Consider the following 24494-nt stretch of genomic DNA (forward strand, 5'->3'; position numbering starts at 1 on the left):
CATCCCACCTGACGACCAACCGAGGAACACCAACTCACTTGACGACTAACCTAGAAACACATCCCACTTGACGACCAACCGAGGAACAGCATCCCACTTGACGACCAACCTAGGAACAGCATCCCACTTGACGACCAACCTAGGAACTCCATCCCACTTGGCGACCAGCCTAGGAACACATCCCACTTGACGACCAACCTTGAAACAGCATCCCACTTGACGACCAACCTAGGAGCTCCATCCCACTTGGCGACCAACCTAGGAACACCATCCCACTTGACGACCAACCGAGGAACACCATCCCACTTGACGACCAACCTTGGAACACATCCCACTTGACGACCAGCCTAGGAACACATCCCACTTGACTACCAACCTAGGAACTCCATGCCACTTGACGACCAACCTAGGAACACATCCCACTTGACGACCAACCTAGGAACTCCATCCCACTTGACGACCAACCTAGGAACACTATCCCACTTGGCGACCAACCTAGGAACTCCATCCCACTTGGCGACCAACCCAGGAACACATCCCTCTTCGCGACCAACCTAGGAACACCATCCTACTTGACGACCAACCTAGGAACACCATCCCACTTGACGAACAACCCAGGAACAGCATCCCACTTGACGACCAACCCAGGAGCTCCACCCCACTTGGCGACCAACCTAGGAACACATCCCACTTGACGACCAACCTAGGAACACATCCCACTTGACGACCAACCTAGAAACAGCATCCCACTTGATGACCAACCTAGGAGCTCCATCCCACTTGGCGACCAACCTAGGAACACCATCCCACTTGACGACCAACCTATGAACACCATCCCACTTGACGACCAACCTAGGAACACATCCCACTTGACGACCAGCCTAGGAACACATCCCACTTGCCGACCAACCTAGGAACTCCATCCCACTTGGCGACCAACCTAGGAACACCATCCCACTTGACGACCAACCTAGAAACAGCATCCCACTTGATGACCAACCTAGGAGCTCCATCCCACTTGGCAACCAACCTAGGAACACCATCCCACTTGACGACCAACCTATGAACACCATCCCACTTGACGACCAACCTAGGAACACATCCCACTTGACGACCAGCCTAGGAACACATCCCACTTGCCGACCAACCTAGGAACTCCATCCCACTTGGCGACCAACCTAGGAACACCATCCCACTTGACGACCAACCTAGGAACACATCCCACTTGACGACCAGCCTAGAAACATCCCACTTGACGACCAACCTAGGAACAGCATCCCACTTGACGACCAACCTAGGAACTCCATCCCACTTGGCGACCAACCTAGGAACTCCATCCCACTTGGCGACCAACCCAGGAACACCATCCCACTTGACGACCAACCTAGGAACACATCCCACTTCACGACCAGCCTAGGAACACATCCCACTTCACGACCAACCTAGGAACAGCATCCCACTTGGCGACCAACCTAGGAACTCCATCCCACTTGGCGACCAACCCAGGAACACATCCCTGTTGGCGACCAGCCTAGGAACACATCCCACTTGACGACCAACCTAGGAACACATCCCACTTGACGACCAACCTAGGAACAGCATCCCACTTGACGAACAACCGAGGAACAGCATCCCACTTGACGACCAACCTAGGAACACATCTCACTTGACGACAAACCTAGGAACACATCCCACTTGACGACAAACCTAGGAACACATCCCACTTGGCGACCAACCTAGGAACACATCCCACTTGGCGACCAACCTAGGAACACATCCCACTGGGCGACCAACCTAGGAACATATCCCACTTGACGACCAACCTAGGAACACATCCCACTTGACGACTAACCTAGGAACCAAGTGAACACCCTCCGACTTTTACTTTGAGTACTCCCGTTCCAAGTGAAAAAGCCTTGATTAACGAATCATTGATTTTAGAAAGCATACTTTCCCGGTAGTATATATGCGTATATGTTCCGGGAACAAGTTTTGTTTGTTTAACTCCACACTCAGCAACATTCCAGCTATATGACGGCGGTCGGTAAATAATCGAGTCTGTACCAGACAATCCAGTGATTGTCATCATCAGGATGGATCCTCCCGATTGGGATACGATGACATGCACCAACCAAGTCAGCGAGCCCGACAAGCAGTCAGCCGCCTCTTACAAGTAGTGAGTGAGTGAGTGAGTATGATTTTACGCCGCTTTTAGCAATATTCCAGCAATATCACGGCGGGGGAAACCAGAAATGGGCTTTACACAATGTACCCATTTTGGGAATCGAACCCGGGTCGACGGCGTGACGAGGGATTGCTTTGACCACAAGGCTACCCGACCGCCCCTACAAGAATGGGCTGCTGAAAAACAAATGTAACCCGCATCTTCACGGAGTCAAATCTTTCTGAAGACGAGGTATCACCCGTTTCACAAGATCGCGAGAGATAGGGAGTGTCCCTATCGGTCAATGGCGCTGCGTATCATAAGGATACTGTCGAGACCAAAACCTAAGTAAACACGCTGCATGTGGCGACAAGGACAAAATTAAACAATAAAAACTCTCAGTGTCCATGAATCATCCAGACCTCTTAGATGTTTATTTATTTGTACTTGCGAACGAATATGACCTTGGAACCTCTGCACTGACCTTGGTAGCAGCAACCCCATGAATCATAGTTACGTCATGGGAACCTCCCACCAAATAGGGCGTATCATGTGACACGCGACAGATGCACGTGGACGTTTGTCTAATTAAAATCTCAAATTAGCATACGGTGACGATGTGAGATTACCCGGCCCTGCCAGACGCCATCTGTCGGGGGAGTGGGGAGTAGTGGGTCTCGCGCCGACTCACTGTACATACTGAAGTCACAGCCCGCCACGTGATGTCGCGAGATTTCAGTTAGAGGGCACGGTTTACGACATGTCGTTGTCGACAAAGCAACAATGTTTATGCGTCACATGTGACGTCATTCATCAAATATCAGAGGTCCAGTCATCTTTTGTCGATTTCAAACTGTCAATATGTTTCCGACTGGATTCCGTTTCCTCGTGGTCCTTCTTTTGTTTCCGCGTGTTTCATGAGTCACAAATGTGATATTAAAAGGCAACAACACTTCATCCTCAAAAGTTTGAAATATGGATGGCTTTTTCTTCGCGGATTCAAAGTTTGCTTATTATGGACTAGCATTTTGACTGTGTGACTTGTGTCCAGCGCTAACGGACATTGGGTGACCTTTGGTGTACACGGGGATAAATAGGTCACTGCAGAGACCATATAACGTCGGTGTGTGGTCTCTGGTCACTAGTATCCCATGGTTGTCGCAAAAGCCGACAAATGACAGTGTGTTGATTGTGTGTGACGTCACCGTGTCACGACGGCGTGGAACGTTGCTCATGACATCAACCTCTAGCTTGCCTGACCCATGAACTGCTGACTGCGGCGTGAAACAACATGGACTCAGCTTATTTCGAGGCACTGGTTATTTCGAATATACACATGTTGTCTCCCTTTAGATCTGAGACTGAAAGAATGAGTGCTGTGTAATGCCGCAGAACTTCAAGGCTATCACGGTGCGTCACTCGACGTGGGAGGGGTGTCAGGGAGCACGGGAATGACGGACGTGACCAGGGCGAACCGAGTTTGGTTCGAATCCACGATCCCAGGTTTTTGTTACGCGTGAAGATCCGGGGTAGAATAGGTCTTCAGCAACCCATGCTTGTCCCCCGTGAAGATCCGGGGTAGAAGAGGTCTTCAGCAACCCACGCTTGTCCCCCGTGAAGATCCGGGGTAGAATAGGTCTTCAGCAATCCATGCTTGTCTCCCCGTGAAGATGCGGGGTAGAACAGGTCTTCAGCAACCCATGCTTGTCTCCCCGTGAAGATGCGGGGTAGAATAGGTCTTCAGTAACCCATGCTTGCTGTAAAAGGCGACTATGCTTATTGTAAGAGGCGATTAACGGGATCGGGTGGTAAGACTCGCTGATTGGTTGATGCATGTCATCGTATCCCAATTGCGTGGATCGATGCTCATGATATCAATCACTGGATTCTCTGGACTATCGATTATTTAAAGACCGCTGACATATAGCTGGAATATTGTTGAGTGTGGTGTTAAACAACAAACAAACAATAATGTTTTGTGGAGGCAGCGTGTCGTGTAAAATAGCAGAACAACCATGGCATCATCTCGTGATTAGTTCGGCCAAATCGAAATTCATACACTATCATCGCCAACCCCCCTTAGTCTTGACTTCGTTAATCCGGAAATATCACCTTCTGGACGAATACTGCAGAGAACACTTCGTCCGGATAAACGACGTGTACTGTCCGTGACTTGTACATTACACGGTTTTGAACACGGCAATTCCTCAGCTGCATAATATGTATAAGAATGTCAATTTTTCTAATATTTCAATATATGCTTCAAAAATGACCTTCGGCAAGTATTACCGTTACATTTTCAATATTCAATTATTAAAAATGTATTCTATGTTATTGGGATAAATAATGCAATGTATCTAATAGAGATTCGGCACAACGAACGTGCCACTCTGGTCGATCAATATAGTGGTGTAACATACACATATGCGTGGGTGTATCACTGACGTGATGAGCGACATGACAACAACATCATCTGTTTCAGGTGTGTCACAGCCATTGCGGGTCTGATTGCAGTATGGAATACTGTAAGGGACATTCTCGACCTTGCGAGATTTTATATCATGTCCAATTCTCGCGTTGTCGACTTTTGACAAAAAGTACACGAGAATGCGAGATCACGAGAACGAGAGATTTTGGCCCAAACTCGCGTTCTCGCTATCTCGCACTCTCACACTTTTGGCATTTATTTAGCTCGTTTCCAAAGGTCGAGATCGCGAGAATGCGAGAAAGCGAGATCGCGAGAATGTCCCTTACAGTATTGAATAATGCAGCCCGTCTCTCAGAATGTCCACAAGTAACAAGTGCTACCCTGGTTCTCATTTTGACCACTCTATGTATGACTGTGTTGAATATACGGTGCCGGGAAAACGGACACAATCTTAGACGTCCAGAAGATGCATGATGTATCTTGGATTTTGTGCCTTGATTTCTATTTACTTAAATGGTTATTTTGATATTTTTTGAGGATCATCTGTTGTTTCATTGAATGTGAATTTATCTCTCCAGCTGGCGGTCGTTTTATTGACCCTTTGAGCTGATATTGTCCTTGCTGCTGCTGCTACTACTACTACTACATGTACTCCTCCTACTACTACTACTACTACTACATCTACTACTACTCCTACTACTACTACTACTACTACTACTACTACCACTATATCGGTGCAAAACGACCGTGTTTACGTTTCTGTGCATCACTCGTACTGTGAAAATCTGTTGTGATGCACTGGTATCGTGATGTCCGCCATGTGCATTGAGGACTGCCGTGCAACGTCGATACATGGAATGGATGAGGCGGTTGATGAAGGCCATAGGCACTTGAGCCCACACTCCGAGGAACGCCTGACGCAGTTCAGCTGCAGTTGTCGGCCTTGGTCGGACGTCATTTAGCCGCCTTTGAATCTCCTCCCACAGGTGCTCAGTTGGATTTAAATCGAGACTGAGGACAGGCCACTGCATGGTTCTGATGCCATTCTGCTGGAGGAAGTCTCTTGTTGCTCTCGCAGTGTGGGCACGGGGGTTATCATGCTGAAACTCGTGGTTGCGGGGACGTGCCAAATGAGGTATGGCGTGTGGTCTCAAGACTTGGTCAATGTACCGAGCTGCTGTGACACCATTGCCTCTCCCTGGACCGATGTTCTGGAAGACCACAGGGCCGACTCTCTGTGCAACACCAATTCCACCCTCCACCATGATGCTTGGACCACCCCACGAGTCTCTCTCATCAACACAAGCATCCGAATAACGTTCCCCACGGCGTCGCCAGACTCTGTCTCTTCCATCTGCTGTTGAGATACAGTAACGGCTCTTGTCTGAGAAGAGGACTCATCTCCACTGCTGGTGGCGCCAATGCTGGTGCTGTGTTGCCCACTGAAGACGGCCCCGGCGATGACGTGGTGTCAGAATGGGTTCTCTGTGTGGCCTGTGACAGTGGAGGTGTCTGCTCGTCAAAGTGAAATGGTCGTGGCCGTGATACGTTTGGGCGATCAGTTTTATTGTCATTGTTTTTTTATCATCAAATTTATTTTTTCCGGACAAGGTAATGTTAAATTTGAGAGAGTTTGGCAAAAATTGCCCAGATATTTAAATGACAACTTTTCATGCAATGTTACTTGGGGTGACGTATCTATTGCGGTTCAGTATAGTTTCAAAGCTAACTTCTCATGCCGACAAACGAACACGGGAACCGTTTTAAAAGGCAACGTTTTGCCCATGTCGAAAACACTCCTAAATATTCACTCCATAACGCCGCACCTAAGTGTGTTTGACCCTATGTTACAAGATTCGTATCCTCATATGACGTAAATGCTGAACGAGTTTCTTATGTGTCAGAATGATTTACTGCAACACCATGGGACAAACAACATGCGCTTTACACAAAACAAACAAACAAAAATGCAAATGATGTAGCTTTTCGTGCATGTATTGCCATTAGATATTTGCAACGCATCTACAGTTCGGTCAATTCCTCCTAATATGTTGAAAACAATTGCAAGTTTATGGTGTAAATATAGTTTTAAATGTTTAGGTATTTTTTCACGAGCAGAAACACACCGTCAAAACGTTCCGACTCAGGGTATGTGTGGTGGTTGATAGTTAGAGGGACATGTGCGTTGATTGTTTAAATCTTTTTCCGTTTCAAAAATTTAAATGACATAAAAAAACAGAAGGTTTGGGGAAAAAGTTATTTAACATTTCAAATAAAGTGCATATATAGTGCAGTAGTTTTAGTGGAAACAGTAATATCACTAATTAACAGAATCATACGAATCTGGATGAAGACTGTTTTCCACGTGTCAGTCATCTGGCGAGAGGCTGCAGATGGTAAAACAACAAATGTAAACTACGGGTTGTACCTGAGTATAAATTGTAATAATTTTTTAAATTTTTTTTTCTTAATCAAATCATTTTGTTGACAACAAACAGCCTATGTATAGCTGTGGGAACAGGACCGCCTCCGTGGTCTAATGGTAGAGCGTCCGCCCGGAGAGCGGAAGGTCCGGGCTTCGATCCCCGACCGCGTCACACCAAAAGACGTTAAAAGATGGTACTTGTTGTTACCCTGTCTGGCGCTCGGCATTAAGGGGCGAAAACAAGGACTGGTCGGCTCGGAGTCAGTATACTGTGTCTGAGTGGGGTATTCATATTAAACTGCGGCATGGTATCTCAGTGAGCTAGCACTATAAATCGGCATCAGTCCGGACTAGTACAAGGAGCCACACAAACACACACACGTACATGCACGTCGCTATATAAGTGCAATAATCTTGGACGCGACGTTAAACACCATTTCACCTCACCTGTAAGAAAAGAGCCCCACTTTGTGTGCTGTGCAGCCATTTCTGTATGAAGGGCACCAGACATCATGACAATCCTCCCAATACCTATCATGGCAAACTAGGGATCTGTCCTGGATTGACATGATGTACACCTTGTCCAAAAACATCTGGGGAATATGTAATCATGACCACTGATTTTAAACCTTCCGGGAGAAAAGAGGTACAAAGTATCAAAGCACAAATAGTACATGCTGATACAGTAACGTAATTTACAAATGTGCTTGGTAAATACATTCCAAATAAAGATTTTCTATAATATGTTCCTACGAACTATTTTTCTCCATGGCGGCAATACTGGATTTGGCGGCCATATTGTATTTTTAGGAAGCTCCAATATTTCAAAATATTTGAAATGCTATGACTTACACAACCTATTTTAATTTACATGTAATTTCAGTTAGTTACCTTGAAAGATATGCATATTCCGAGAAAGTAAGGCCTTAAATTAGTGGTTGCGGCCATCTTGTAAATGGCTTTTTTGATCGGAATTTTCTAATTGCATCCATATCTAAAATTGATGGTAATACCGATATCTATCATCAAGCCAAGTTTCATGCGTTTATCACAAAGTGCACCATTTACCTTTAGCAGCCTTGAAGGGGCGAGTCCCGAGCCCGTGGGTTCTCAGGTGACGATGCTGTGCAGCAAAGTGACGGTCATCTATTGTAGAGCAATGCTGCCATATATGGACTAAATAACCACCATCAGCTTTCAAAATTATTGCGCGTGTCCATGGAAAGAACACCATGCTTGTGTCCCTTTCAAGGTGACGCCATTGGTTCACAGTGAATGCCCCGCCCCCAGAATAAGCCACACCCACTCAGTCAGTCTGCTGAACGAGAGCGCTGTTAAATGTTCCAGGAAGTATTGTGTGAGGCTCACAAATGAAATATTGTACCCTGATTGGCTCTGACTACTTTCATATCTGATGTTTTTTCCGTGATTTCCGTCATATTTCCCCCCATCATGGACATCTCACAATAAAAAAATAACCACTGGTAGAAATACACTGTGAAGCCACATTTTATTATCTGCAGCTGGTTGCTGTTATATCTTTATATATATCTGAATCCGTGAAGATCCCGGTAAAAATAGGTCCTCAGCAACCCATGCCTGCTGTAAAAGGAAACTATGCTTGTCGTTAGAAGTTGATGCATGTCATTGTCTCCAATTTGTATAGATCGATGCTTATGATGTCAATCACTGGATCACTTTTCATCATTCACAGGTACACGTAAGCTATCCATTTTTTGTGATCAGATTGGGATTGCGTTGTCTACAATGTGATGAACGCCTAAGGGACATTTCCGTTCTTCAAACTGGTAGAACTCGGCGAGAGGGATCCAATGTGTACAATGTGTCTCAGTCTCTGATTTGCAGACTTGGGGACAGGTTGCTGCAGACACAATATGTTAATGCTCGGCCCCGCACAGGGCACTAGAGGTCAACAACACAAGTACAGAACGGATTAATCAGAAGCCGGGCTTTAAGAAATCAAGCCCAAACAGCCAATCAAATCGCTGCTCACTTGCTGTTTCCAGCCAGACGCCAGTGGAGTTCAGAGCGTAGAAACTTGGGAGATCGCCGATGGTCTCGTGTAATGATTTCAGATGAGTCCATATTCACCCTGGACTTTCTGGAAAGACGTGGGCGTGTCTGGAGACAATGGCCAGCCATGACCCTTCCCCCATAGATCACGTCTTGGACACGACGCATACACCGACGTCAAAGGCCATGCTTTTGTTCACTGTGTTCCGAACCTGTGCTGTCGGCATATTTTATATAATTTTTTGCACGTGCATTTCCGGCGTTCTTAGAGTGCAAACGACGTTTTCACAACATTTACTTTTTCACGCTTTATTTGACCAATACCTTTCGTTGTATTTGTGCGACATATTTCACCTCGATTTCATTTCTCTGTGGTTTTGTAAATTTATAATGTAATTAAAGAGAATTCCGATTCCTATGTCAAACAATCTATGAATTGCACAAATGAAAATACATTTTTATTTGTTATATATTAGATCTGTGCTTTATAATTGTATAAATGTCCTTTGTCAATATGGTATATAATCCTTTCAAAAATATATCTGTCTGGGTAGTTCAAATCAGACGCGCTCAGAGACATGGACATCACGTTAATATACATGACCGTCTCCGTGGTCTAGTGGTAGAGCGTCCGCCCGGAGAGCGGAAGGTCCGGGCTTCGATCCCCGTCCCGTCATACCAAAAGACGTTTAAAGATGGTACTTGTTGTTACCCTGTCTGGCGCTCGGCATTAAGGGGTTAAAGCAAGGACTGGTCGGCTCGGTGTCAGTATACTGTGTCTGAGTGGGGTATTCATGTTAAACTGCGGCATGGTATCTCATAAATCGGCATCAGTCCGGTCTAGTACAAGCAGCCACACACACAAACGCTATATAAGTGCAATAATCTTGGACGCGACGTTAAACCTAATTTCACATCACCGTTAATCTACATACTTGTGTTGTTGGTTACTGTGACCATGGAACTGACAACAACTCTCCTCAGTCTGATGCTCGTGGCCTCTGTGACGGGTATGTCGCATGCTGTTCGTGAAGACCCCAGGTTCCCACCTCGCACATGTCCTCATCGTCGCACAAGTCCCCATCGTCGCACGTGTCCCAATCGTCGCAGCACATGTCCCCATCGTCGCACATGTCCCCATCGTCACAGCACATGTCCCCATCGTCGCACATGTCCTCATCGTCACACATGCCCCCATCGTCACAGCACATGTCCCCATCGTCACAGCACATGTCCCCATCGTCGCACATGTCCCCATCGTCGCACGTGTCCCCATCGTCGCATATGCCCACATCGTCGCACATGTCCCCATCGTCGCACATGCCCCCATCGTCGCACATGTCCCCATCGTCGCACATGTTCCCATCGTCACAGCACATGTCCCCATCGTCGCACGTGTCCCCATCGTCGCACATGTCCCCATCGTCACAGCACATGTCCCCATCGTCGCACATGTCCCCATCGTCGCACATGTCCCCATCGTCGCACGTCGTCGTGAGGCTCACCTGATCTCTTCCGCCTTGTTCCTTATATAGAATAATTATACACAGGGGTGTGCATGGCGTCTGCCGAGTCAAGCTTCAACACGGCGGCAACCAACACCAACAGCGGAGGCTCCACCGACTACGGCATCGTCCAGATCAACAGCTACTGGAACTGCGACCCCCAGGACGGAAGACAGACCTACAATGGCTGCGGACATCCTTGCTCCGGTAAAAATTCCAATCTGTTTTCTTAATAGTCAGATATAAATGTGTCTTCTCAAAAGATAGAGTAACATGCAGATCTAAGTTCAGAATTTAACGGGGCGGTGGGAAACACCAGGTGGTTGTTGGTTGGTTTGTTGTTTAACGCCTCACTCAGCAATATTCCAGCTATATGACGGCGGTCTGTAAGTAATCGAGTCCAGACAATCCAGTGATTGATCCACGCAATTGGGATCGATGACATGCATCAACCAAGTCAGCGAGCCTGACAACCCGATCCCGTTAGTCGCCTCTTACGTCAAGCATTGTCGCCTTTTACAGCAAGTATGGGTTGCTAAAGATCTGTTCTACCCCGAATCTTCACGGGTCGTGGATATGCCACGGGTTAAAGCGTTTGCTCGTCACGCCGAAGAGCCGGGTTGGGTTCGATTTCCCACATGGGTAGAATGTGTGAAGCCTATTCCAGGTGTCCCCTTCCGTGATATTTCTGGTATATTGCTAAGAAGACGTAAAACCATCCTTACTCACTCACTCACCCACTCACTTAAACCCTTAACAAGCGTATGTTTGCTTAGAAACATGTTTTTCTATGCAATATGTTAAGGGACATTCTCGCATTCTCCGTTCTCGCATCTCGACCTTGAGATACAAGGTATTGTGCCCAAAGAGCGAGAATACATTCTCGAGTTTTCGTCAAACGACGAGAACGCAAGAACACGACTTTTGGGCATCGTGTAAAATCTAGCAATTTCGACTTTTGAGAGTTTGTCAAAAAAAAACACGTGTTCACGAGATTTTTAGCATGTTTCCAAAGAGATTTTTAGCTTGTTTCGCACTCGAGAATGTTCTTTACAGTGTTCCATAGTTTCTACCGCTAATACACACCTATATTCACTTTAAATGTTATCTTTGGTTTGCCTACGATCTGTGTCACGTTTTGTACCAGATTCACGAAAGTTTATCTATTTCTGTTACAATAGGTAGATATATCCTTTTATCAACACACCAAGTGGTGCCGCTCGCAGTCACGTGACTGCCGATCCTCAGTCGGATTGTAACCACGTGATCAAAACATATGCAGTTGTCTATATTTCGAAATTTGCGATATTTCGTGTTTCTATTTCAAGTGTCGAGGACTATAAGATATATGCACACATGCGTGATGAAAATAATTATGAAAGTTAATAATTTAACAAAATATTTTTATTGTGTAATTCAGACTACCTGAACACAGCCCTCGGCGACGACATCCAGTGCATCCGACAGCTCCTTCACGAACACAGCGGCTGGGGCTTCTCGTGAGTAGAACAGACCACAGACTGCCATGACAGCATGGCGTTATACTGAATATATACTGTCATGACAGCATGGCGTTATACTGAATATATACTGTCATGACAGAATGGCGTTATACTGAATATATACTGTCATGACAGCATGGCGTTATACTGAATATATACTGCCACGACAGCATGGCGTTATACTGAATATAAAATGCCATGACAGAATGGCGTTATACTGAATATATACTGCCATGACAGCATGGCGTTATACGGAATATACACTGCCATGACAGCATGGCGTTATACTGAATATATACTGCCATAGCAGCATGGCGTTATACTAAATCTATACTGCCATGACAGCATGGCGTTATACTGAATATACACTGCCATGGCAGCATGGCGTTATACTGAATATATACTGCCATGACAGCATGCCGTAATACTGAATATATACTCGTATAACGAGTCTGAATGTTCACAGTCGCAGTCATATGAGGAACAGCTCTACTACCTACATCTTGAGGTGGGGGAAATGGGGTTTGCATGCATGTTTGTGTGTGTGGCCTCTTGTACTAGTCCCGACTAATGCCGTTATTATAGTGCTAGCCCACTGAGATACCATGCCGCAGTTTAACAGGAATACCCTCTCCTTGTTTTAGTCCCTTAACAACAAGTACCATCGAGTATCGTCTTTTGGTAGGACGCGGCCGGAGGTCTAACCACCAGACCACGGAGGCAGTCAGCCAGCGACTTGAAGTCATGCGTGTGTCAGCTGACAGCACGGCCAGCGACTTGAAGTCATGCATGTTTCAGCTGACAGCACGGCCAGCGACTTGAAGTCATGCATGTTTCAGCTGACAGCACGGCCAGCGACTTGAAGTCATGCATGTTTCAGCTGACAGCACCGCCAGCGACTTGAAGTCATGCGTGTGTCAGCTGACAGCACGGCCAGCGACTTGAAGTCATGCATGTGTCAGCTGACAGCACGGCCAGCGACTTGAAGTCATGCATGTTTCAGCTGACAGCACGGCCAGCGACTTGAAGTCATGCGTGTGTCAGCTGACAGCACGACCAGCGACTTGAAGTCATGCATGTTTCAGCTGACAGCACGGCCAGCAACTTGAAGTCATGCATGTTTCAGCTGACAGCACGACCAGCGACTTGAAGTCATGCATGTTTCAGCTGACAGCACGGCCAGCGACTTGAAGTCATGCGTGTGTCAGCTGACAGCACGGCCAGCGACTTGAAGTCATGCATATTTCAGCTGACAGCACGGCCAGCGACTTGAAGTCATGCATGTTTCAGCTTACAGCACGGCCAGCGGCTTGAAGTCATGCATGTTTCAGCTGACAGCACGGCCAGCGACTTGAAGTCATGCGTGTGTAAGCTGACAGCACGGCCAGGGACTTGAAGTCATGCATGTTTCAGCTGACGGCACTGCCGCCCCGTGTACATCCGGGTTTCAAAAGTCCTTCAGCAACCTGTGCTTGTCGTAAGATGTGACGAACGCAGGTCCTTGTATCCTAATTTCTTAGATCGATGCTCATTATGACAATCATCGGATTGTCTGGTCCAGACTCAATTATGTAGAGACCGCTGGCATGTAGCTGGCGGCTTTACACAAACAAACAAACAAAACCACAAGACACAAATGAAAGCACGCTCCTATAACTCCAGGCGTGTGTCCAACTCAATACCCCATGTTCCCTGAAAACAGTAACAAATGTTTCATGAAGCCTTTGTTGTGAAAACATAATACTGGTTTTAGTTTCATACTATGTTTGTTTTCTACTTATATGTTGCAGAAATATTTAAACTGAAATGTGCCATATTCTCATTCCTAATTCTGAAGGTGACACATGTACGCTTCATGACAGTATGTAGGTACTTGCATCAACAGATAGGTATGCTACAACAATTCTTTGCGCCGTGTTGATCCCCTGGATCAAAGCTATCTTGTCATGTTTTGTTTCAGGTACGGATACGCTGACAAGTGTGCCTCGGTGACCAGCAGCTATCTGTCCGAGTGTTCCTTGTAATCTGTCATCCGGGCACCTCACGTCTAGGACAGACAGACCCCGTGTGTTTAATAATACCAATTAAATCGAGTGTCGTGTTCGTCTTATCAGTAGTTAACACATTAGTTGTCTTTGTATTGGATGACGATCACGTGAGGGAGAACGCATGAACACGACACTGTCCCGGATATAACTGTTAGCGTGAGGTGATGTTCCTAGTGTTAACATATGGGTACAGTGATGTTCCTAGTGTTAACATATGGGTACAGTGATGTTCCTAGTGTTAACATATTGGCACAGTGATGTTCCTAGTGTTAACATATTGGTACAGTGATGTTCCTAGTGTTAACATATGGGTACAGTGATGTTCCTAGTGTTAACATATGGGTACAGTGATGTTCCTAGTGTTAACATATTGGTACAGTGATGTTCCTAGTGTTAACATATTGGTACAGTGATGTTCCTAGTGTTAACATATTGGTACAGTGATGTTCCTAGTGTTAACATATTGGTACAGTGATGTTCCTAGTGTTAACATATTGGTACAGTGATGTTCCTAGTGTTAACATATGGGTACAGTGATGTTCCTAGTGTTAACATAGTGGTATAGTGATGTTCCTAGTGTTAACTTATGGGTACAGTGATGTTCCTAGTGTTAACATATTGGTATAGTGATGTTCCTAGTGTTAACATATTGGTACAGTGATGTTCCTAGTGTTAACATATTGGTACAGTGATGTTCCTTGTGTTAACATATTGGTACAGTGATGTTCCTAGTGTTAACATATGGGTACAGTGATGTTCCTAGTGTTAACATATTGGTACAGTGATGTTCCTAGTGTTAACATATTGGTACAGTGATGTTCCTAGTGTTAACATATGGGTACAGTGATGTTCCTAGTGTTAACATATTGGTATAGTGATGTTCCTAGTGTTAACATATTGGTACAGTGATGTTTCTAGTGTTAACATATTGGTACAGTGATGTTCCTAGTGTTAACATATTGGTACAGTGATGTTCCTAGTGTTAATATATTGGTACAGTGATGTTCCTAGTGTTAACATATTGGTACAGTGATGTTCCTAGTGTTAATATATTGGTAGAGTGATGTTCCTAGTGTTAACATATTGGTACAGTGATGTTCCTAGTGTTAATATATTGGTACAGTGATGTTCCTAGTGTTAATATATTGGTACAGTGATGTTCCTAGTGTTAATATATTGGTACACTGATGATTCTAGTGATGTCTGTAGTCACTGACTAGGTCATACTAGGGGGTGTAACACACTCGCCGTCACTGTCTTGGTCATACTAGGGGGTGTAACACACGTGCCGTCACTGACTAGGTCATACTAGGGGGTGTAACACACGTGCCGTCACTGACTAGGTCATACTAGGGGGTGTAACACACGTGCCGTCACTGACTAGGTCACACTAGGGGATGTAACACACTTGCCGTCACCATCTAGGTCATACTAGGGGGTGTTACACACATGCAGTCACTGACTAGGTCATACTAGGGGGTGTAACACACTTGCCGTCACTGTTTAGGTCATACTAGGGGGCGTAACACACGTGCCGTCACTGACTAGGTCACACTAGGGGATGCAACACACTTGCCGTCACTGTCTAGGTCATACTAGGGGGTGTTACACACATGCAGTCACTGACTAGGTCATACTAGAGGGTGTAGCACACTCGCCGTCACTGACTAGGTCATACTAGGGGATGTAACACAATCGCCGTCACTCTCTAGGTCATACTAGGGGGTGTAACACACTTGCCGTCACTGACTAGATCATACTAGGGGGTGTAACACACTCGCCGTCACTGACTAGGTCATACTAGGGGGCTGTAACACACGTACCGTCACTGACTAGGTCATGCTATGGGGTGTAACACACTCGCCGTCACTGACTAGGTCATGCTAGGGGGTGTAACACACTTGCCGTCACTGACTAGGTCATACTATGGGGTGTAACACACTGGCCGTCACTGACTAGGTCATACTAGGGGGTGTACCATTATAGGAAAAATAACGCATGTTTTATCCACTTGTTACTGAGTGAGTTTGGTTTTAGCAGTATTCCAGCAATATCCCGGCGGGGGACACCAGAAATGTATCGCTTTCTCGCGTTATCGCTCTATCGCTTTCTGGCTTTCTCGCGGTTAAGCAATATCCCCTCTTGACCACTATGGGGGCCGCATGTGATATCTGCTGCAATTGGGAGGTAATGTTGAACTTTTCTCACTATTTACTTAAAACATAATTTAACTGTACAGACGTAGGTGATTTTATGTATGACACATATTTTTTTCCCGAATTTAATTGCCCATAATTAAGTGTGCATATAACGCACGAGTGCGTATTATACGCGAATAAATAAGTCTTGCGTACATTAATCAATCGGAAGGGGTGTTAATTGTGATTGTTCACCAGCCAATATATTAGCAAATATCGCCGTGGGCGTTTATTAGAGCGGGGCGCTTATTACGTCGAATACGTTCATTATACTTTGCATTTATGTCTCAGAAATGACTGTTGATAAGACTGAACACTTTGAATAGCGAAAATACCAACTTGAATATAAAACCAATCAACTATTTTTTTCCACATTACCGTTACTGAGAACAATATGTCATCCAAAAACTAGAAATTACATATTGGACATCCGGTAGTATTACCATTGCCTGGTAGAGGACTTCCACTTTGATGACATCTACTCCGCAAACAGAATAAACATTGATATAAGCCTTGTTTTTAGGAAATACTATTGTTTTTTAGGAAGAACGTACTACTCAGCGCTATTGAGCGGTGTTATTTGCTATTTGTTTTGATAACTTGGCCCGGGGGCGGGGGATCTAATAGCTAAATGTGGCCATAAATCAATCAAATCTTTTTTACGCAGAAATGCGTGGATTGTTATAAATAGAGGATATTTAATGTGTTTTCTCAAATACCACTTTGAAGTCGGGAGAGTCTAATATTTTCACGAGTGACGCAGTTCTTTATGGTCAATTAACTCCCTTGCCTCGGGAAGATGCAGTAAGCAGGAGCAGCAACTAGTTAATACAGCAAATTAAATATGAAGTTATAACTCGCATGTTCAACAGTCGGAGTATCATTATTTTCCCCTTTTGGCTGCCGACTGCGAACGCCGACGTTGAGAACAAGGGCCCGGACTTATTCATACCAGCTTGTACCAGGTTTTGTAATAAGTTTTCTTATAAGTACCTGTTGAGCATTTATTCGCTTGTGCCACGTGTAATGCAAATTACGTTTGTGATGTTCTTGTTTATTTGTTTATGTGTTTATCAATAAGCTATATTATCCCGGAATTTGGATTACACAATATTTTCTCAGTTAGGCTCACGGACAGTAATTTCTCGTATACCCTTGACTGTGTTTAGGTCATGTTAACACTGTCCCAGCACAGTGCTCCTGTCTCATACGAGGGAGTCAACAGTATTCAGTATTCCATACTTAATGGTGCTGAAACAGGATGTTTTTCGCCCCGGTAACACGTGAACTGTCTGTTAAAAAAACCAACTTCCTATTTTGTTTTAAGCTTTTCGTAGAATTGATATGTTTTTAAATGCACGTGGTTCCTGGTGAGACGGAAGTGTGTGACCTACTGTGACCCGGGGGCGGGTATATAAACTCGCGCCAACACCCGGCGTCAATCTTCATTATACTCCACTACAGGTAAGTTACACTTATTACTGTGCGGGGCACGGGTGGCCCAGTCGTCTAAGGCGCCGCAATTCGCTGTGCAGAGCTTCGTCCCACGTCAGAAACCCTATGATTGTGGTTTCGAATCCCGGTTCGCCCCGATTGTGTTTCTAGGTTTGTCAGCACCATACCCGTGCTCGTGGGTTTCACCAAAGTGGTAAACGTCTGACACCTGCATCACTTCGGGCTTTCCTCCCACATTAAGCTGACACACCGTGATATAACTGGAATACTGTTAAAAGTGGCGTTAAACCCAACTCACTCACTCACTCACTACTACAGTGACGTGTCTAGGATATGTAGGTTACGTTGCTTAACCTATTCATGTGTAAATATATTTTGAATTTGTAATTTTAAGGTCCAACACCCTGTCGGGATCTCGTGTCAGTTTTGTTTGTTTGTTTATTGTTTAACGCCGCACTCAGCAATATTCCAGCTTTTTGACGTCGGTTTGTAAATAATCGAGTCAGGACCAGACAATTCAGTGACTGACATCATGGGCATCGGTCTTCACAATTGGGATACGATGACATGCGTCAACAAAGTCAGCGAGCCTGACCACCTGATCCCGTCGTCGCCTCTAACGATACGTAGAGTTGCTCACCGTTGCGCAAACACCTGGTATCATCACTATTTTACAGTGATTCATAAATACATGCTCATGATATAGTCGGAATCGTACAATTGACTCCATTTTTGGGCAGAGATTTGTGTATTAATATACTGCGGGGCGGTGGGGTAGCCTACTGGTTAAAGCGTTCGCCCCGGATCCGGATTCGATTCCCGACATGGGCTCAATATTTGAAGCTCATTTCTGTTGTCCCCCGCCATGACATTGCTGGAATATTGCTAAAAGCGGCGTTAAACCATACTCACTCACTCACTCACTAATTAAAAATGACATCTGAGATTCTGTTTTAATCCACATTAAACCTACCTCTCTATCATTTAACGACTCAAGACGTGACAATGCTCTGTTCCACACAACACACAAGTATTGTTTTGTCTTCTACCAGGAATGATGGGACCAACCACGATTCTCTCGCTCTTGGCAGTCGCCATGGTGACAGGTAAATATGCTCTATATATTTTACAATTTTCACCATTTGATTAAAAGTATATGTAGGCTTGAGAAAAACATAGATTGAGAAAGGGCGTCTCACCCTCGTTGACATTGTAGGCGCCTTACCCTATGTACATTTATCATCTTTCAACTGCAGTTGACGGCAGAGTCTACTCCAAGTGCGACCTGGCCAGCGAGTTGGTCAGTCAGCACGGCATCAGCAGGAACGACGCCCCTGACTGTGAGTGTGAAGCTATCCATTACAAGTTACATGAATGAACTTATTCATTGGTTAGACTTTGAAATATGAACTATAGTGACATCGAGTGCAACTGGTCTAAAAGTGAGTGAGTGTGGTTTTACGCCGCTTTTAGCAATATTCCAGCAATATCACGGCGAGGGACACCAGAAATGGGCTTCACACATTGTACCCATGTCGGGAATCGAACCCGGGTCTTCGGCGTGACGATCGAAAGCTTTAACCACTAGGCTACTAGACCGCCCTACTGGTCTAAAAGGACCACTCTATATGCACATGGTCTCATCGTTAACAACCTCATCTAATCTCATGCTGTAAGGTGTGTGTTCTTTCTGATACAATCTACAATCTACGGTTCTAAATTTAGTGACGTGACTTTGTGTAGGTCTTTCATCGACTGTATAGGTCTTCGTGGACAGTCTATATGTTTAGTGACTTGACTTTGTGTAGGTCTTTCATCGACTGTATAGGTCTTCGTGGGCAGTCTATATGTTTAGTGACTTGACTTTGTGTAGGTCTTTCATCGACTGTATATGTCTTCGTGGGCAGTCTATATGTTTAGTGACTTGACTTTGTGTAGGTCTTTCATCGACTGTATATGTCTTCGTGGGCAGTCTATATGTGGCAGGCTCAATTATGTACATAACTTTTAATTAAGATTTATTAGTTAGTAGTAAGGTTATATGGCCTTGTTACCATTTTAACTGATTAGTTTATTACGATATTTACATGATAAGAAGATATTATTAGTTATAATATTAGTTATGTTTTATACCTTAGTATTTTATACCTTAAACATTCATTCCATAGCTCTGTAACATTAAGTAAGCTTACTCTCAGTCTAACTTCCACTAATTGTCACACTGCATGCTTTTGACTTACAGCACTCTTTGCCCCAGCGCGCCCCGGCCCAGTCTATTGTTTTGTTGATAGGCCAAGCTGGCCACAGCTACAACAATGTTTGTTGTTGAATTTTAGAAGTTCAGTTGCTATTTGTCACCTCAAGGAAAGACTCAGCAAGATTTATTGCTGCTTTGATTTCTATGTGAGGATTTGGATTTGTAGAAGGATTTACTCATATTTAAGATTTCTCAGTAGCAACGTTCACCGTGCCATTTATCGTCACGGTATTACCAGTTCAGGTATCACCTATCTGACTGAAATTAAGTACGTACATTCGTACTGATTATAAAATAAACGTCATCAGCCTCACCCCCCACAGCTGTTTGTGATTATTTGGCCAGTAGATCACCTACTCCATTATCGGCCAACACAAGCACGGTTACATATATGTTTAGTGACTTGACTTTGTGTAGGTCTTTCATCGACTGTATAGGTCTTCGTGGGCAGTCTATATGTTTAGTGACTTGACTTTGTGTAGGTCTTTCATCGACTGTATATGTCTTCGTGGGCAGTCTATATGTTTAGTGACTTGACTTTGTGTAGGTCTTTCATCGACTGTATAGGTCTTCGTGGGCAGTCTATATGTTTAGTGACTTGACTTTGTGTAGGTCTTTCATCGACTGTATATGTCTTCGTGGGCAGTCTATATGTTTAGTGACTTGACTTTGTGTAGGTCTTTCATCGACTGTATAGGTCTTCGTGGGCAGTCTATATGTTTAGTGACGTGACTTTGTGTAGGTCTTTCATCGACTGTATAGGTCTTCGTGGGCAGTCTATATGTTTAGTGACGTGACTTTGTGTAGGTCTTTCATCGACTGTATATGTCTTCGTGGACAGTCTATATGTTTAGTGACTTGACTTTGTATAGATCTTCATCGAATGTGTCTCATCTTCCCGAGGCAAGGGAGATATTTGACTGTAAAAGTTGTATCCACCCTTGCCGAACTAGACTGGAATTTCTGGCCTCTCACATCACTTGCATTTGCGTTTCACAAAATGGCGGCGCCCAGCCAAGACGATCTGATCAATAATCAAGATCTATATTGTAATAAAATTTTGCGAAGTGCATCAAATTACTTGAGCACCTTGATTATAACATGAAAAGATTTGGAAAATTTCTGTTGACGGCATGTTGACGGTACGCATGCTTTGGAAATCCTGCAATCGACCGAAATCTTCACCACAGTTTACGAATCGGATGTCGATTTTATTACGCGATTTTGATTAGACTATGTCTTAACTCGTTAGTCCAGCCGAACTATTACTCTATTATTCCAGCTTAGTTCGGCAAGGGTGGAAACTGAACTTATATAGTCAGTTAACTCTCTCGCTCAGGAAGATGATATGTCCTCATCGTCTTCATCGTGTAGGGCTTCTATCAACCCTATTGTCTGTTTTTACTTTTACGTCCGCCTTGTTGGATAAAGAACAAAACCTTTACGGCCTATTAAATATTTTTTACCCTGTTACTTGTACTCATTTTTGTTTGTTTTTATTTTTTTTCTATTTATTTGTACGCCAGTTGATATTCTCACGATCTTACCAAACTGAGAAAGACATGTTTTATTGACTGCACTGTTGTTTTAAATTCCCGGACGTCTGATGAAACATCCCGGACGTTTCCGGACGCCACCGGACGTTCCCGGGCGTTAAATAGTAGGACCCCTACATGGGGATCATTATGTATTAAGAACATCCCTGACCTCAGTCATGTCTTATTGAGAGTTTACATTACACAGGGGTGTGCATGGCGTTTGCCGAGTCCAGCCTCAACACGTCGGCAACCAACACCAACAGCGGAGGCTCCAGCGACTACGGCATCTTCCAGATCAACAGCTACTGGAACTGCGACCCCCAGGACGGTAGAAAAACCAAAAATGGCTGCGGACACCCTTGCTCCGGTAAAACAGCCCACTTTTCTCATGTCTCTCTTGTATTAATTGAGAATACCACACCAGGAACGAACAGATAGAGGTTCGTCTAAGTTGGGGATTTCGTGCTCACAGGTTGTTTGATCAAGGCTAAAACATTCAAGACCCCAGTAAAGCTTTCAAATCTTTTTATGGAAGACATTTGGAGGATATTCCTGAGGCAAATGATATATATGCTGCAATTACTTATTTTGGCTTTTACCATTGAGTCCCCGTGTTTTTTTTTCTAGTGAGCAATTGACTTGAACTTTCGTGTGTTTGTGACAGGTGCAAGATACGCTCCCCTTTTCGCTAACATCTGGAATCAGCGCTATTTGATAGTGATTCATAAACACATACTTATGATATATGAAATTAGTCGTAAAGTCAACTGTTTTTTCAAATGAAGAGTGTTTTTTGTCGCTTTTATTCCGTTGCTGCTGATCAGATATATGCAGGCAGGTATTTCTCATTCCATTTGTATGAATACTTATCTAATTTGTTAAATTCAGACTATCGGAACAGCAACATCGGTGACGACGTCGACTGCGTCAAACAGCTACTTCGGGAACACCGCGGCTGGGGCTTCTCGTGAGTATGACAGAACACCATCACCCTCCACGGCAACCCACGACATGGATTGAGGACCACGACGACACAGACTGTCGTGACACCATCACCCTCCACGACAACCCACGACATGGACAGAGGACAACGAAAACACAGACTGTCGTGACACCATCACCCTCCACGGCAACCCACGACATGGACAGAGGACAACGACGACACAGACTGTCGTGACACCATCACCCTCCACGACAACCCACGACATGGACAGAGGACCACGACGACACAGACTGTCGTGACACCATCACCCTCCACGGCAACCCACGACATGGACAGAGGACAACGACGACACAGACTGTCGTGACACCATCACCCTCCACAACCCACGACATGGACAGAGGACCACGACGACACAGACTGTCGTGACACCATCACCCTACACGGCAACCCACGACATGGACAGAGGCCAACGACGACACAGACTGTCGTGACACCATCACCCTACACGACAACCCAAGACATGGACAGAGGACCACGACGACACAGACTGTGGTGACATAATTATGCTACACAGCAGTACCATAGTTGCCATAGTAACCACAGTAACCTTAGTTACCCAAGTTACAAGAGTTGACAGCAATAGTCATAATTGTCATAGTTACCATCCTTACCACAATAACCATAGTTACCCTAGTTATCCTTACTATTGCAGGTACGGGCATGGCGCACAGTGTAGCTCTGTGACCAGCAGCTACTTGAGAGGATGTACCTACTGAATTGTCATCCGGGCGTGTCACGACAGTCGCCAGGGCAACATCATTCTTTTAATGAGATTAGAGCGACGTTGTCCTTCTCTTGAATAAAATCAATCAAAGATATTTCGTGTTTCTCTTATTTCATTATGTCAATTAACATCACTTGCACACAGACCTGTAAACTTGTTGCCTCAGAACGAAACATAGAAAACTATTTTCAGGGACAAAACACACCAAAAAAACACATTTTTTAAATATTATTTACTTATTTTTATTTATTTAATTATGTATTTGTATTTATTTTTTTAAAATTATTTATTATTATTATTATTATTATTATTATTATTATTATTATTATTATTATTATAATTAATTTATTTTATTTTTTAGGGGGGGGGGGGGGGGGGGATTTGCTTCTTTAATCCATGTTAATCCGTTGCCGATGCGATGCGACGTCAGTTTTTTAACTTGTACCAAATAGCCATTTTGTCCAAGCAGTCCACTTTTGATCAGTCGTGGATACAATAGGCTGTCATGGGGACTAATGAACCCTCTCTGTGTAAGGTGTCGTTCAATAGTTCGATGTCTAATAAAAATAGTTAATTCCTTAACTTTTGGACATACATTTATTTCTACCCCTCGAATCTTAAATTCAGAAAGAAAAAACAAAAAAACATAAATTTAAAGTTTATCAAACATCACACAGAGAAATGTGAAGTGACACCAACACACCATCGAAGAACGGACTTTGAGATGACCCCGCGTTTCTTGAGTGAGTGAGTTTGGTTTTACGCCGCTTTTAGCAATATTCCCGCAATATCACTGCGGGGGACACCAGAAATGGGCTTCACACATTGTACCCATGTCGGGAATCAAACCCGGGTCTTCAGCGTGCCGAGCGAACGCTTTAACCACTAGGCTACCCGACCGCCCCTGTTTTTTGTATTGAATCAGGGAGTCTGTGAAAGTCTTTTATTTTTCATGAAATATAAGCCAGTCGTATGCATGATAGACTCCCTGTTTTAATTTCGAATCGCCTAGGATAGTGACGCTGTCCGTTTTCAGACCGAAGATATAACCATAAGAGCGGATGTTTGTTGATTTGAACTATCAAAAAAAGATATGAATACACAAAGCCATTTAGAAAGTGGTCAGATGTAACAAGTGTTCTATTTATCCCGTTCACAAGGAACGTGGTCTAGACTACTTGTTGTTGACTTTCATTTGACGGATCGCTGACTG

At 44.5% G+C, this 24494-nt stretch overlaps 5 protein-coding genes across 6 annotated transcripts in view; 3 read left to right on the forward strand and 2 right to left on the reverse strand.

Annotated features, from left to right (window-relative positions):
- Nucleotides 1–8806, forward strand: part of LOC139445056 (uncharacterized) — a 53232-nt gene extending 44426 nt beyond the window's left edge. Inside the window, exon 3 of the mRNA XM_071226131.1 lies at nt 8732–8806. The gene's annotated coding sequence lies outside the window, so the exon portion shown is untranslated. The remainder of the gene's footprint in view (nt 1–8731) is intronic.
- On the reverse strand, nt 51–5857 carry LOC139445332 (foot protein 1 variant 2-like). The gene is made up of 5 exons (XM_071226459.1): nt 5763–5857; nt 1590–1649; nt 1149–1384; nt 526–674; nt 51–347 (listed from the first exon to the last, which is right to left on the reverse strand). The coding sequence occupies exons 1-5, from the start codon at nt 5855–5857 to the stop codon at nt 51–53; spliced, it is 837 nt and encodes a 278-aa protein (XP_071082560.1).
- A 1225-nt stretch (nt 8807–10031) lies between the features above and the next one.
- Nucleotides 10032–10523, reverse strand: LOC139445333 (prestalk protein-like). Its single transcript, XM_071226462.1, has one exon. It carries the CDS (start codon nt 10521–10523, stop codon nt 10032–10034), a length of 492 nt encoding a protein of 163 aa, XP_071082563.1.
- Nucleotides 10524–10609: 86 nt separating this feature from the next.
- Nucleotides 10610–14082, forward strand: LOC139445334 (lysozyme C-3-like). The gene is made up of 3 exons (XM_071226463.1): nt 10610–10763; nt 11977–12055; nt 14019–14082. The coding sequence occupies exons 1-3, from the start codon at nt 10610–10612 to the stop codon at nt 14080–14082; spliced, it is 297 nt and encodes a 98-aa protein (XP_071082564.1).
- Nucleotides 14034–23366, forward strand: LOC139445058 (lysozyme c-1-like). 2 transcript variants are annotated; one of them, XM_071226132.1, is made up of 6 exons: nt 14034–14123; nt 18812–18865; nt 19016–19099; nt 21760–21921; nt 22443–22521; nt 23210–23366. In XM_071226132.1, exons 2-6 carry the CDS (start codon nt 18814–18816, stop codon nt 23271–23273), a joined length of 441 nt encoding a protein of 146 aa, XP_071082233.1. In that variant the 5' UTR covers nt 14034–14123; nt 18812–18813; the 3' UTR covers nt 23274–23366. The 2 variants fall into 2 exon arrangements, with proteins under 2 accessions (XP_071082233.1, XP_071082235.1); XM_071226134.1 differs by lacking the exon at nt 14034–14123 and adding an exon at nt 15219–17768.
- The last annotated feature ends 1128 nt before the right edge of the window (nt 23367–24494 follow it).

The sequence above is a fragment of the Haliotis cracherodii genome, unplaced genomic scaffold (genome assembly GCF_022045235.1).
Source record: "Haliotis cracherodii isolate W230 unplaced genomic scaffold, xgHalCrac1.p SCAF_6, whole genome shotgun sequence".
In the NCBI taxonomy this organism is placed as follows: Eukaryota; Metazoa; Mollusca; class Gastropoda; order Lepetellida; family Haliotidae; genus Haliotis; species Haliotis cracherodii.